Source organism: Danaus plexippus, chromosome 12 (genome assembly GCF_018135715.1).
Source record: "Danaus plexippus chromosome 12, MEX_DaPlex, whole genome shotgun sequence".
Classification (NCBI taxonomy): domain Eukaryota; kingdom Metazoa; phylum Arthropoda; class Insecta; order Lepidoptera; family Nymphalidae; genus Danaus; species Danaus plexippus.
Window position 1 is genome coordinate 3,628,807 of NC_083545.1, and position 15,603 is coordinate 3,644,409.

Genomic DNA, 15,603 nt, shown 5'->3' on the forward strand with positions numbered 1-15,603 from the left:
AAAAAAAATATTCATAATTTATCGTCAGAATTTACAACATAATCGGTTAAAGTTAAACTTTGAAGGTATTTTGCTGGATCCTCATTTGGCGTCCAATCCGTAAATAAATGCAAATACTCCTTTTCTGCCTCCGTTAATATTTCATTTTTATCTTTTTGAAAATTTTTACAATTTCTATCAATTTTAAATTTGTTTGTAATTTTTGACTGGCGAGTATCAACGGGTTTGTAAACATTTTCCGTATCAAGACCATGTGCCTGGAGCAGTTCTCGTTCAAGCCTATGAAATAATCGTAGTTCATTAGCGGCATGAACAGCTCTCCTTAATTTTACCTTCTCTGCATTTACGCATCTCGTTATAGCGCGTCTGACAGAGGAACTTTTTACAGTGTCCAAGCGCTTCGAATAATCCATATAGAGCCTTTCAATAGCGCTGGCCACAGCTACAATATCCATATTTAAAGGTTTCTCATAAAAAACCTTCTCAAAACAAAAATCTAAATTTAACTTAAGTTTTAGAACATCGATAGCAGCAACACTATCAAAAAATAAGCCAAACAAAATTTTAAAAAATTTCGCCTTCAAATAATCACATCGCTCTTCACACTGTAACAAAATATTTTCAAACTTATTTATATAATTTTTAATGGACGCTGTATCTTTTTTAATGATATCTCTCAAGATTTTTATTTCATCATTAAGAGTTTTTGTATAGGGTGTCAATTGATGTACATGTGCAAAGTGATGAAGTTGTTGTGTTTCCATAGCTTCAAAAACTTCAATTAAATCTTTCGGCTGTGTAAAATACAGAGCTGGTTTAATAGGTGTCGAAGCGCAAAGTTTTTGCATTTTTTCAAAAATCACAGTGAAATTGTCTTCTTCGCACGTGTCGCCGTAATCAAAACCACGGGCTTCAATTTCAACCGACTTAGCAAAATCCCTATGTTTTAACCTCCATGATGGCGGCGACAGGTAATATAGGAAACGTCCATATTTTTGCTGCAGACTAAATCTGTATTCTAAACCGATAATTCTCGCCATGATTGTAAATTTCTCAGCCGCTAGATTCTCTAATTCCAATGATTTTGACTCAACTTTAGCTTTCAATTTATCCCATTTTGCTAATAACCCTCTTGAATTTTTGTAGTCCTCTGATATGAAAGTATCAAAATACTTTGCCTGGTCTGTTAACATCCCTGATATCAAATTAAAAATACGTTTCTCATTGCGAAAGTTTGTCTCAACGTTTAAGTTACAATCTTTTCTTAAACCAGTTTCCAATTTCATTTGCAATGTTCTATTTATAGAGTTTTTAAAACTTTTATATACAAAATTATCAAATCTAAATGACCGTTCAAATACACACCTATTAATAGCGTCTTCCATATCAGTAACAGTAGCAACGTCTCCAGTAGAATCGCTAATGTACAAACGGTTTTTTATATCTGTGCTTTTAATTTTATACTTTTCATGTATTGGAATAGCTAGCATTCGCAAAAATCGATCTCTATTTTGAGCTTTCGAATACATTTTATATGGAAGAAGTATTTTAGCCCTTTTTAGCTTTTCAACTGGTAATAATTCTGTTTGAGGTAATGTATATCGTTTTAAAGTAGTATCCGAAGGCTTTCTTAAAGATCTTTTCAAAATACGTGACATTGTTACCTTCTTTTCTGGGGGCATCCAAAAACAATTCTGATAAAATTTTGGTTTCGGTACATTTATAACAATGGAAGGCGTATCATTCTCCATTATTGTGTAAATTAAATAACTTCAAAACGTAAATAATATTTTCAAGACCATCGAGAGTTGAATTGCAACTTCATATTTTAATATAGATTTAAAAGATTGCCAGAAATTATAAAATCTTTACAAAAATCCTTGACTTTTTATATGATACATCGATTATGGCAAAACAGATTTTCGTGGTACCCATTCGAAAGCTGGTTTTACATAACTATAATACTCTTTCAAATAGGGCCCAGGATTCATACCCTCACACCATTCAGTAAACGACAGCAATCCCTCTCGTTCCTCTGCACTTACTTTGTATTTCTTAGGTTTCTTCCGTTCACCACTAGCCATTTGCGATTTACGTCTTTCGGCTATGACTAAAGCTATTTTGCTCTTTTTGTCCAAAAACTTCGGGATAACCGGCCTTTTGTAAACGGCTGGGGGCAGGAATGCTTTATTCATTGCATTAGTCATTTCACGGAAAGCTCTTAATTCCCTTTGAGCTTTGTAAGCATTTGTCATTGTTTTGAGATCTTGTGCAAAGAAATCATTACGTGCTTGATTCACTATTTTAAAATCTAAAGAATCTAATCGCAAATTGTAATCTTCATACATTACTTCCAAAATTTTCATTGGATCCTGTAAATTCTGATGACCCTCTTCACATTTGCCAAAAATTTGTTCATATACATATTCGATACATATTTTTAGTTTCAAGGTGTTAGGACTGGCTACACTATCATAGAAAGTTGTGTTTAAAATTCTAAAAAATTTTTTTTGTAAATGATTCTCATTGTACGTTTCTCTTGCAATTTCATTATTAATGCTATCGATATAATATTGAAAATAATCTAGTTCTTGCTTAGTTGTCTTCACTAATTCCTTAATACGATCTTGTAAGAGTCTATATGGACCGTCTGTTTTTGAGAGTTGTATCAAATATTCCCTGCTTTGTAATTCCATTGTACGAAACAAATACATCATTTGTCGTGGTTTCCTGAAGTATATATGCGGAGGATACGGATTTTTTAATTCTTGTTTTGCTAATTCAACCATTTTATCAATGTCCAATGTTTCAACCAGATCGTTGTCTGTAACAAACTCTCCCGTATCAAACTGTATGGATTGTACTTTGTGCTTTAACTTCTCATCGTATAACTGCCGCCACGATAGAGGCGCCACAAATATCAAGTAGCTCCTGTATATTTTTAATATACTCCGAATAGCGTCAAGTTTAAACAAAATATTATTGAGTATCGTCAGCTTTGAAACATAACCCAGAAATTCTGAATTTTTTGCTACTAGTTCTGCATTCACTTTTTCCATGTTTGATACTTTTATACAAGATCTTTTATAGTCTTCTGTTAAAAAACGTTGAAAGTTTTTGATATGTTGTTTAAGATTAATAACTATTTCGTCATGTTCTCTAGTCTCTTCAGATAAATTACGATCAATTTTCATAATAAGATCACGCCTATAACCAATTTGTTGCCGATACATTGCATAACTTCGTATATTATTAATGTATACCTTTATATCATCAAAACAACGCAAAGGTCGACCTTCAATAACTGTATAAAACTCTGGATGTATCTCGACAACCGCTCGTACGTCATCCGGTGGTTCTTGTAAATAAAGCCTTTCAGAAATATCTCGAGTTGCAGCCATTCTCAGATTATCTTTTAGGTGTAAAGGTTGAGACAATCTGTTTCTACCGATAAGCTTTTCTCGACGGTCACTATATTTTATGTAAGATAGAAGTTTTTCTGACCTCGGTACACGAAATGGTCTTGACACCTTACTGGTCTCTCCCTGACCAGTCACGGCATGCTTTCTATTCGCAAAATAATGTTGAGTATTCGGCACGTATCTTCTTCGGAATATAATGTCTAAAGTTTTTAATGGCACCATTGGTTTGGGTTTTTCTTTAAGGCAAGACATATTAATAATATTATATCTAAAAAGAAAATAAAAAGAATATCCTAATCGCTTGTATGAATTCTAAAATTGTTTGTTGAAGTACTTGTCAAATACATCAAGACATTCAGAAAAAGTAAAGGACTGTAAGGTTTGTTGTTTCAAGACTGAAAGTAAAAAAAAGAACACAATGTTTTATACCAAAAAGATTAATGTACATTTACGAACAGCACGATTTATTTTATATTTATACATGAAGTCAAAAAATCTGATAAATTAATTATCATGGACTCGTCGCGATGGTTCATATGAAGTCTTCAGTCGCTTACTTAGTTTATCAACGTCTTTCAACAGTTTATTTGCCTCTTTAGCTCGTTTTGTTTCCTTGGCTTCATTTTCATATGTCTCCATTTCAATTGACTTAATTAATTGAAGATCAAATGCTGACAGATCCAACATGAGATCGTTGTACTCCCTTTCAAGAGCCATCATCATATCTAAAGAACTGAGGTTTGCGTCGTTTAGAGCTATCACGTGTTCGTAAGCAAATGTGACGTAATTAAATATTTGTAAAACAGTCTGTGATGACACTAAGTAACTTAATTTGTCTTCCAATATTTTATAAAATAGCTTTTGTAATTCTATCTCGCGCATTTCGTTCCAAGCAATCGTCTCTTCAATTTCCCGCATCTGTATAAATAAAAAATTAGTTCCACAAGTATCTCGAATACGACAAACAATTTCATTATAAATAATGAATATATAATGTGAGTGAATACTGATATGTATCTTTTTACCTTCTCCCTAATATAATCAAGTTCCATCCAAAGCAGTTTCTTCAAATTCCCAAGAGATTTTACAAATTTATTTTTCTCCATATTCAATTCTTCGGTGACTAAAAGATAATTTAAATTTTGTTTCTCCAATAAATTAAATACATTAAGTAATTGATCAGGTGTTTCAAAGTAAAGACTAGGAGGTGGTAGTTTGCTTAATCGATCGCTTATAACATTTTTGTCAATTTCACAAAAAATATCAGAATCCATTGATATAATCTCAAAACTCTCCATATTAACATATTTATTTTCCTTCTCTTGCCAGAGTATCGGTGCGGCATTAAAAAGAAAGCCTTGAAATGACAGTAGTATTTGAAGAGACTCGGTAATATACTGTAACTTTGACTTCAAAGTCGCCAATTCGAAACTAACTTGTTTGTGCTCCTCGGTTTGATTTGCTAACTCTTTTGCTAAGTTATCAGACTTTGTCATGATAACAATCGTTTTATTATTATCATCGTCGAGAAATTTATCAAAACTATGCTTGTGCTCATCGAAACGTTCTGTTGTTACATTGTAAATTTTTCTCTCCGTCTCAATCTCTCTATTGATCCTTAATATCTCATCCGTCACAAAACCATGGAGGGTCCTTTTTAATGCTATATTTCTAATATTGTTTTTGTATTTATGGAGAGATTTATTCGGTCGTATCGGTCTGTTTTCTACCAAGGAATAAAAATGAGGATCTATATCTAAAGTAGTTTTCACTTCACTCTTTTCTATTGGTGGCAACTTCAACTTTGGAGAACTTTTCTTGGAATAACTTTTCAATAACTTCTTTTCCATTTCTGGTGACTGTACTGAGAGCTAATGCAGTACTGATACGTTTATTCAATATCACTCTGGTTTCCATAGCGATATCGAACAACATTGTGATTATAATGACCTAATTTATAGTGTATAGGTACAACAAAAATAAACCATAAGCTGAACTGGACGTATGTAGTATTATATTTTTAAATTCTAATATAAGGTAGGTAAGCCTATGTACAATATTAATCACTAATTACAATATTTCGGTAACAATTAATGTCTATATCTAATCACTCGATGAACTACTTTCACGTTCTTCTCTTTCCTCATCTTCAACGACCTCCTTTTTGACAAGTTCCCAAGGCATCACGGGCAAGGGCTCAACAAACGAGTCGTCGATTTTCAACTTGTAAAGCAATTTCGGTGTGAAGTGATTTGGTAGAGGCCACACGTTTTCTAGGATAATTTTATTTAAATTAAGTTATTTTTTCTGTACTTTACATTTGTTTACATAAAGAATAAATAAAATGTTATATAATGACGATAGATAACACCCCTAGAGTAATATAATTTGGATATATTGGATCATACCAAAATAGAAGACATAATCATCAACACGACGATGCAAATGAACAACTTGTCGCAAGTCCAAAATGTATTGCGAATGCAAAAGGTAATCAAGCAAAGCAACCTCTGGAAGCGCCTCCATCCTGGGATCAACGGCTTTCAAACCTTCAAAGCGCAACTGGAATCATACATCATTGCCATTTTATTTATAATATCTCTTATAATTTTTTATGGCAACACTGTAACTATTTCAGAATATTCAAAGTACATTTTCGTCTGCCTTAGCAAGTGCTATTATTCTTCGGATCTTGTCAAGACAGATACGCAACTGTTCCATGTGTTCTGACATGGGTCCGTTGACATCCAATTTACTGATAAGAGCTGGCGGCCGTGCTGTAAGAGCTCGCCAATCATCGAATGTAAGCTGTAAAGGAATTTTATGGAATATGATAATTTAATAAGTTATATATCTTTATGTAAAAAATACATAATGCGAAATATATTTACGTAATTCTTACAGTTTGCAACGAATTGTAAACTATCAATAGTTTTAAGCATTTGAACATTTTAATTTCACTATATGGTTCAGTTTCTTCGTCTAAAATAACAGTGAGACCTTCCTCTTCCTCTAAAGCCAAGGCTGCCGCTTCTTCTTCCCTTCTCTTCTGTTCTATCCATTTAACTTCACGGTCGAACAAAAATCTAAAGTGTCTGTGAAGTGTGTCTTCTGATCCCTGTTGACGTCATTTTTAAGACTGAACCAACAATTCTTCGTATTACACGAAGAATTATTAACTCAGTCTCTCTCAAAAATACATACATAGTATTTTCTCGCAAGTCAAAATCATAGTTATTCTTTATATTGCTCTGCACAACAGTTCCCAATCCAGAATACTCATTATATTACTAAGTTACATATATTTTTTAAACATCAAGTGTTATCTTGTTAAAGAAGCAACTTAATGATAACAATAGATTTTTAAAACCACCCATTGAGTAATATTTATATTTTAAACTAACCTCGACAATATGTACAAAGTAACTGTCGTATACCAAAAGCAAGCCATTCACGTTTATTTCACAATAAGTGGAATTTACATCGTTAATTGTTGCTTGAAAATGTTTTATCATTTCATCCTTTGATAGTGCATGCTCACCGATGTATATCATGCGAATAGCATAAGCTTTCTGTAATATGAATATCTTATAGTGAAACTATTTCGCTATAAAACTTGAAAATAATTGTCTTAGTAAATAACTTACTAAGCCAACTCGTTGAAAATTTTCTTCCACAACATTTAATACACTTCTAACGTCCAGATTCGGTAACGCCATAGCTAATTCTTTGATTCTAATAACCCGTTTTTTCACATGATTTGTAATTTGTATTATTATGAAATCAACGACGCTTGTCAACGCGTTGCCATAGTAACCAACATTTCATGGCATTCTAAAGATATATATTTTTAACAGCAACAATTGATAGTTTAAAAATACGAAATTGTATACAGCCGTAATGATAATAAACTTAATAAAAATCTAAAGTTTATGTAGTTATTTCTTCAAAATACTATATTATATTGAAAAAAACAATTATCACTAGAATCCAACAAAATTCTTTTTCGTTTTTTTTTTTTAAATAATATATATTTACAAAAACTATTTGCCGGAACACACCTTTATTTCTTTGGTAATTGTGTTAATAAAATAAATAAAAATATCAGATATATATAATAACACATGGAATTCCTATTTCAACAAAATTTATATTTGTTTTTTATTTGGAACTTTAAAGCGATTACATAACATTGGCTAACGAAAAATAATTTGCAATTTAAAAATTTCAAAATAAAATAGTACTTACATCAATAAAATAAAAAACAAAACCAAATATTTATTAAGATTTATATTTCTATCACAGTGGTTACAATTATCTATTGTTATTGTGCCTAAACTAAATTATCAAATTGACACCTGAGTATCTAAAAATAAAAGTCGTACATAAAGGGTAATGTACATTGCAGGTAACATAGCTATTATATAAATAAAACAACATTAAAAGTTATTTTTAAATAAATCTAATACATTTCACGCATACTGCCAAACTTGTCGCGTGAGTTCCAACCATCTCTGTTATAATTCCTGTTATTATAATTCTTCCATTTATAATTGTTTTTAGGTTTATATTTCGTCTGCTGCTCCTTGAACTTCATGCTGCCGTAATCACGGCACAGCTGTTCCAATTCATGTGGAACTTCCTAAAGAATAAAATTTTTAGTTTTAATACAATTGTAGCATTTTTTTTTGTTATAGAATTCTTGAATATTTATTGATGTTATCATTGTAATTTTTAGGTGATATGAGATTTCACAAGCTTAAGGTGTTACATTATATAAAATAAAATAAAAAATATTACATACTTGTTTTGCTTCCTTGAGTACTTGTATAAGACTTCTTGCTTGTCGAGCATTCTCGCTTGTTAAGATAGTATGAGCTACACCCTTATTATCTGATCTGCCAGTTCTTCCAATTCTGTGGATATAATCTTCAGATGTGTTTGGAAAATCATAGTTCACAACATGTGTTACACCATCAACATCTGTAAAAAAAAAATTCTGAATATCAAATAGTTGTTACACTATATAAAAACTATTAAATCATTATATGTCTCTTATAATATACAATATAATTATCTTTTTCCTTATAAAAACCAAGAAGTAAATTACTATTTTATAATAACCTAAGATTGAGGCAGCAATTTAATAAAGTCCAAAAGCATTGTTAAAGCTTTTGAATAATGATACTTTATAACAGTATTAGTTTACCTAAGCCTCTTGCAGCAACATCTGTGGCAACAAGAATATTAGTTTTTCCGCTTCTAAATTTATTAATAATAATATCCCTTTGAAGTTGCGTTTTGTCACCATGTATGCCGACCGCCGGCCAGCCATTTCTTTGTAGTGCCAGTGTCAAGCTATCTACAAATTTCTTTGTATTTGTGAACACCAGAACCTTACCAAAACCATTGCCTGATATTTCATGCATGATAGATTTGAATCTGAAAATAAAATAAGATTGAATTTGGAACAAATTGTTATATGTTGAGTTACAAAGATGTTTCTTTGATACTTCAAACTAGTCAATAACTTACTAAGCCAACTTGTGGAAAATTTTCTTACTACACCAACATATAAAAGTTACTTGACTTTACAAAAATTTACTTACTTATCCATTTTTTGGTCTTGTTCACAAACATATATGCATTGTTTGATATTATGATTGGCTGTCAATTCTGTAGAACCCACATTAACCTGTACAAATTCTCCTAGATAATCTTTAGCTAAATGTTGTACTTCCTTAGGCCATGTTGCTGAGAACATAAGGATTTGTCTCTCGTATGGTACATCTTCCAATGCTTGCCTGATCTGAGGTTCAAAGCCCATGTCTAACATTCTATCAGCCTCATCCAACACCACATATGTACATCTGCTTAAAGTCGTCACTCTGCTGTTAAGAAAATCATTTAATCTGCCAGGTGTAGCGATAAGGATATCTACACCCCGTTGCAACTGTTGAGCTTGATTAGATCTGCTCACACCTCCATATATACATAGACAACGGATGTTCAAAAGCCTTTCAAAATCTTTAGCAACTTCCTCTATCTGTCTTGCAAGTTCTCTTGTAGGAGCCAGTACTAATGCTCTTGGACCCTTACCCCTTCGTCCTTTATTTTCTTTTAGTTGAATAACTGCTGGCAGCAAATATGCAAGAGTTTTACCTGTACCTGTTTGAGCGATACCAACAAAATTTTTCCCCGCAATAGCAATTGGCCATCCTTGGGACTGGATCAGTGTAGGCTTAGTAAAGCCCTGCTCTTGAAGAAAATTCTTAATATAATCTGGAAAGTTTCCACTGTCCAAGTCTCTTACTGGACTGGGAATGTCATCGCCTATTATTGTTATTTTATTTTCACGGCAATAATCAGCATCACTTTGCGCAGCAGGTACCGAAGAGTATCTTATAAACTGATGTTTTTGGTAACTTGATAAAGTTGTGTAGGTGAGTATTCGACTGTTTTTTGCAGCAAAACAGGATTTATTAAAGCAGATATTAGTTATATCTCTGCAACACCTAAAAGTGCAAAATATCATTTGTATATAAAAAAAATAACAACTACTAACCTATACAAGCATGTTAATCGCTATTAATTTATCTTCCAATTTACGCTATCAGTCTCATTTACTCACAATTTAAGTACGGCAGGGTTCCGTGACAGGTTTTTTATTATGTTTAATGCCATTTTTCACCGTACACATTTATATAATTTTTCTCGAGTAACTATAACCTCACCAAGAATTTTCTATAAATTAGACTCAACTGTCAAGTTTGAAGTTGCTATAAATTATTTTTAATTTATTCAGTCGTAGGCTAAGCTTTAAGTCATACAGCCATGTTTAAAGTATTATTAATTATAGAAATAAATAAAAGCAATTATTATTAAATAAATTGGTTTTCCTTACCAATTTGGGTTCAGTATTTACTGCAGTAATACCTTTCGACAGAAGACTTAAATCTGAAAAGCAATATAATGAAATAGTATTTCTTAAACTACAAACAAATAATAAATTATCTTCAATCATTGCTTTGTCTAGAATAAAATTTTTCTTCTTTTTATGTTCTCCCTCTATAACTTATAAACGAATTCATCGTTAGAGAGAGATATATATATATATATATATATATATATATATATAGCTATATTTATATAGTTTCATATAAATATTATTATATTTTAAGATGTATGTATTATAATAACATAATTGAGTATAACAGAAGTGTTATTTTACTCCTGTGACAAAGGAAAAGTAAAAGATATTAGTCAAGTACGGTGACCAAACCTACTAACTTTATAAACACAATAGAAAATATTGCTACTTGTCGCCAAATTATTTATATGATTTTTTTATGTTTCTAATATGTTACTGTATATTATTCCTAACTAGGGAAGTCCCAATGTTCTATATCCACGGATATTTGAAGGCGGAGAAAAATAGTTATCTATTTTGGTGATCTTTTACCTACTTAATTTCCATGTGTATTTTTAATTCAAACCGTTAGACTGTCCATAGACCCTAGCTCTAAAATCTGTTTCAAGCTCTTTACACACCGATAAACAATTAAATTCGACGCACCTATTTATAAAGAAAAAAATACATGTAAAACATAAGACATTATCAGTTTTGTGGATTATTACTTAAAAAGATTTGTAAATCAAAATAATATTAAAATCAATATAATAGGTTGTATGCAAGATAAAATGAAATAATTAAACTAACGAAGCAGTTAATTTAACGATGTCATCCACGACCACTTTTAATATTTATACTAACAAGATTGCATATTGTATGGGAAGTAGCACGTAGTTTGTTATCAAATAACCATCTCTGTGGGCATATATTTACCAAGAGAAGTTATTATTTGAAGTCTAATAAAATACTTCACAATGCCGTTAAAACTTAATAAAACTACTTTAAAAAATTTAAAATTCTTTGTAATTAATCCTTTTTAATAACCTTTCCAAAAAGGTGCAAATGATAATTTAGGTCGGGAAAATAGGGTTATAAGGAGAACAAATACAAGTTATTATTTATATAATAATGGTTTATTAACCAATTCAATCTTTTTTGGAATGACAAACTTGGGTCAGGTCAATAATTTACAAAAGAATAAAGACAAATTGCAGGGCAGGTGTACGGTTTAAGAAATAAATAACATTTAGCTCATCCTCACCAAAATATCACAGTAAAAATTAAATTAACACATATGTTCATTCAGACTATACCATTTAACAAAAGAAATTCTATTTAAAATCTTCATAAAGTTAGGATTGTTAAAATCCTGATACAGAAAATAAAAGCTTGTATTTGGATTTTCTTTAAAGATAACAACAGACATGCACACACTTAGATATTATTCCTATGAGGATTAGCTTAATTAAACTATTACATTAATGCTTAATAATCATATTCATTATTAAATCTCTTGTGTCCGCCGCCACCCCCCTGGCCTCCACTGCCCCTGCCGAAGTTTGATCCTCTCTTGAATGATCCACCTCCTCCTCGACCACCTCCAAACCTATTCCTGTTCCATCCTCCTCCACCACCACCTCCACAACGGTCAGCCATGGTTTGCAATTGAGGACTAACAACCTTTTAACAAAATACATATTCCATTAAAATGTGATCAATTTAATTATCTTCAAAACATGAATAATAGAATAGTGACTATATTTTTTAAAAAAGTAACTTGTTATAATAATAATAATAAGTGAAAGTTTTGTCACAGCATCTGAGGATGGGATCCAGACAAGATATATGTGGACACCGAAGGCATGTAGCTGTCATTAATGTACCTCATACTTGCATTCATGTCACGCTATGTAAAACGTACCCATGCCAAAGGTATGAGGAAAGGCAATCTAAGTTCACACTAACCTGGTTGGCTTCCTGAAGCACTGATACAAGGTCTTTAGCTTGACGGGAATTTGAAGGTGTGAAGAAGGCGTATGACGTGCCTTTTGATTTGGATCTCCCCGTTCTTCCAATCCGGTGAATGTAGTCCTCAGATGAATTTGGGTAATCAAAGTTAATTACATATTTGATACCATCAACATCTAAAAGCAAATTTTATGTTAGGAAGTGGATACAGTTACCATTTGACAGTAGCCAATAATAGATCAAGGTAAAAAGGAATTTGTAAAATAGATGCAAAATCCATTATACCATTTATTATTGCTTGTAAACTGATAGTAGATTGTGAAAGGTCCCTTAAAGTAAAGTAACTCATAGCAGTATTACTTACATGAATGAGTTACATATATAATGAACTGAAATAAATATTGCCTCTCACTCTTGAACCCAGGAGTCTTGTAAAGGGCTTTTTATTGTTTAAGTTTGGTTTTGAATTCTCTTGCCCTCTTGAAAACTCCAATGTGGCCGAAACAGAAAACCCTTGACCTTGCCGATCTATCAACTTGCGGTCAAGTTTTTCAACAATGCACTCCATAATTCTTTTTCTTAATTTAATCATTCAATACTATCTGTAGTGCATCACCAGGTTTTCCTTAACTTTCAAGTGTATCCGAAACTACGGACATACTTTCCAGCTTTCCGGCCTCGGGTCCAATTGCAGTGAAAGGCACATGAGGCACCATATAAATGACGAGTTATTGCATTCTCCAAAAAATTACCACTGCATAAGACAAATGTCCTATCTATCTACAAATCCAGTGCAGTAACTTGTTCAATATTTTGGTATAGTACTCAGACAGAACACAATAACTTTCCGCCAGTGCCTCTGAAAGTATAAAACATAATACAATTATATATTTATACTGTGATGCAAATTTATAGACCTTTCCATTTATCTTCATGTTTCACATGTTTAAGAATCATAAATAAAAAAAAGAAGTAGAGTACTTACCAAGTCCTCGGGCAGCTACATCTGTTGCAACAAGTATGTTGGCTCTTCCTTGTTTAAATTGATATAAGACATCATCTCTTTCCTGCTGTGTCTTGTCACCGTGCATGCAAACCGCTGGCCAGCCATAACGTCTAATATTTCTAGTGATATTTTCAACTTTTCTCTTTGTCTCCACAAATATGATCGTCTTTGAACCTGGATCTTGACTTTGACCTATTTCTTGTAGTAAAGTGTTTAACCTAAAAAAATTCTTCATTAGAAACATTTCACCACTAACATAGACATTAATAATTTTATGTGGGATCAGATCTTCTTAGAGGAGAAAGATTTTATAATATAATCAACACCAATTCTTTCATAAATCCTTTCATCACTTAAATACTTTATGAACTCAAGTCAAGTGGGAATCTGAATATTAAAGAAAATAATAAATTACGTACTTATTTTCTTTCTCATGTTCTTGACACACATCAACAATTTGAAGAATGTTGTGATTTGCAGATAACTGCATTGATCCAATGTTAATCTGGACATAGTCACCAAGATAGTCTTCAGCTAATTTTCTAACCTCTTTAGGCCATGTGGCCGACCACATGAGAGTTTGTCTATCAGGGCGAATCTGCTCTATGATCTTTCGTATTTGAGGCTCAAAACCCATGTCCAACATGCGATCAGCTTCATCAAGCACTAGATAAGTACATCTTTGAAGATTTGTTGTACCCTTTTCTAAGAAATCAATTAACCTTCCAGGGGTAGCAATCACAATTTCAACCCCTCTCTCCAAATCACGGGCTTGTTCCCTCTTAGGTGCACCACCAAAGACGCACGTGTTACGCACATATGCGGCATTACCAAAATCTGTGGCAACCTGTTGTATCTGCTGTGCTAATTCCCTAGTTGGCGCCAAAACAAGTGCAACTGGACCGTCACCCCTTCTTACGGGCTGTTGGTTATTGATATGAACAATGGCAGGCAGAATGTACGCCAGTGTTTTTCCAGATCCAGTCTGTGCAATACCAACTAAATTCTTTCCAGACATGGCAATCGGCCACCCTTGAGCCTGGATAGGCGTGGGCTCATTGTAACCCATGCTTGAAATGCTTTTCATAACATAGTCTGGGAAGTTTCCTTCTTCAAAATGCTGTATCGGGTTAGGAACATCGGCTCCGCTGACGGAAACCTCATGCTTGTTTCTGTACTCCTCAACCTCATATGGTGATCTGTTTAGGACTGATGGTGGCGGGTTGTAGAAATCTTTGTTAAACGGTTGTAAGGACATTGTGTCCCAGTTTGGTCGTCTCATACTTTGGCCTCCGGAAAACTCTTTCTTTCCTCCGCCGCCAAACTTGCCCCCACCACCACCACCAAATTTAGAGCCTCCATGATTAAATCGTGATGTTCCATTACCTCCGAACTTGCCCCCTCCTCCGAATTTGGAACCACCGTTTTCACCACGGCTATTGTTCCAATGGTTGTTTGACCTAAGAAATTTAATAGTAATCAAGCACTTGCATAAAAACTAAGAATACAAAACAAATTTGAAAAACGTCAGACACAATTAATAGTTATACATTATTGCGACAGACCAAAACCACTACGTGTATAAATCGATTGATGGCTATGACGCCATTACTAGCAGTCATGCGTGTTGAGTTCAAAGATAACTCTTTTAAAGCATTTTTTAGATTTTAGAGTTTTAATCATACATAATTAATAAAGTAAAGTCCTATTATATATAATTTCAATACATTCTCTCAAACAAATAAGTTCGAAATATGTTTCATGAGAAACGAAACGAGTCGGGTGAAAAAAAATCAATACCGAAAAATAGAAAAGTACAAATGTAGACAAAAAAATAAAAGCAGTTATAGAAAATTTTACACTATTTGATATTACTTACATTTTTGATGTTTAATTTGTTTTAAAGATGTTGTAGATATTAATGGATAATTTTTTCTATTGAAGCAGGGCCGATCTGGAAACACATCAACTATTGAGCCAAGTTCAGGATTACCTATTACTAATTGATATTAAAAAACAAATAATTTCGTATACTAAACAGTGAAAAAATAATTAACACTTAAAAAATGGTTTAGTATAAAAATTATAAGTTGCTCTTACTTATCACCATAAGCTAAATTCAACACACGTCTCACCTTGACCACTGCCTTTGCAAGAGAGATTAAAATGGCGGCTACAGAATTAATGAGCCTTTTATTGAATGAATGTATAATGTATATTGCCATTATTTAAAATTAAAAATTATTTACAAGATGTATCAATTTATAATATTAAAATAATATGTACTCTTAATA

The 15,603-nt window shown here is 32.4% G+C and overlaps 5 protein-coding genes and 1 non-coding gene across 8 annotated transcripts; all 6 read right to left on the minus strand.

Moving 5' to 3' along the window:
• Window positions 1-11: 11 nt before the first annotated feature.
• LOC116772605 (uncharacterized) lies at window positions 12-1,846 on the minus strand. The gene has a single exon (XM_061522196.1). The coding sequence runs from the start codon at window positions 1,749-1,751 to the stop codon at window positions 12-14; it is 1,740 nt and encodes a 579-aa protein (XP_061378180.1). The 5' UTR covers window positions 1,752-1,846.
• Window positions 1,847-1,901: 55 nt separating this feature from the next.
• Window positions 1,902-3,701, minus strand: LOC116772348 (uncharacterized). Its single transcript, XM_032664511.2, has one exon. It carries the CDS (start codon window positions 3,672-3,674, stop codon window positions 1,905-1,907), a length of 1,770 nt encoding a protein of 589 aa, XP_032520402.2. The 5' UTR covers window positions 3,675-3,701; the 3' UTR covers window positions 1,902-1,904.
• Window positions 3,702-5,414: 1,713 nt separating this feature from the next.
• On the minus strand, window positions 5,415-7,340 carry LOC116772499 (uncharacterized). Its single transcript, XM_032664713.2, has 6 exons — window positions 7,070-7,340; window positions 6,827-6,994; window positions 6,325-6,540; window positions 6,075-6,230; window positions 5,831-5,984; window positions 5,415-5,695 (listed from the first exon to the last, which is right to left on the minus strand). Exons 1-6 carry the CDS (start codon window positions 7,139-7,141, stop codon window positions 5,526-5,528), a joined length of 936 nt encoding a protein of 311 aa, XP_032520604.2. The 5' UTR covers window positions 7,142-7,340; the 3' UTR covers window positions 5,415-5,525.
• A 357-nt stretch (window positions 7,341-7,697) lies between these two features.
• On the minus strand, window positions 7,698-10,192 carry LOC116772519 (ATP-dependent RNA helicase p62-like). The gene is made up of 5 exons (XM_032664736.2): window positions 10,054-10,192; window positions 9,032-9,937; window positions 8,632-8,864; window positions 8,227-8,405; window positions 7,698-8,064 (listed from the first exon to the last, which is right to left on the minus strand). Exons 1-5 carry the CDS (start codon window positions 10,104-10,106, stop codon window positions 7,885-7,887), a joined length of 1,551 nt encoding a protein of 516 aa, XP_032520627.2. The 5' UTR covers window positions 10,107-10,192; the 3' UTR covers window positions 7,698-7,884.
• Window positions 10,193-11,446: 1,254 nt separating this feature from the next.
• LOC116772303 (ATP-dependent RNA helicase p62-like) lies at window positions 11,447-15,506 on the minus strand. Of its 3 annotated transcripts, none has more exons than XM_061522179.1 (6): window positions 15,445-15,506; window positions 15,189-15,263; window positions 13,729-14,769; window positions 13,289-13,527; window positions 12,301-12,479; window positions 11,447-12,015 (listed from the first exon to the last, which is right to left on the minus strand). In XM_061522179.1, coding segments are annotated over exons 2-6 (1,656 nt in total). In that variant the 5' UTR covers window positions 15,191-15,263; window positions 15,445-15,506; the 3' UTR covers window positions 11,447-11,820. The 3 variants fall into 3 exon arrangements, 2 of the variants coding, with proteins under 2 accessions (XP_061378163.1, XP_032520319.1); XM_032664428.2 differs by having other exon boundaries at window positions 15,410-15,476; XR_009752779.1 differs by lacking the exon at window positions 11,447-12,015 and adding an exon at window positions 12,668-13,162 and having other exon boundaries at window positions 12,338-12,479; window positions 15,410-15,474.
• Window positions 12,141-12,275, minus strand: LOC116772780 (small nucleolar RNA SNORA57). The gene has a single exon (XR_004353670.2). It is a non-coding gene; the product is annotated as a small nucleolar RNA SNORA57 (small nucleolar RNA).
• Window positions 15,507-15,603: the final 97 nt, after the last annotated feature.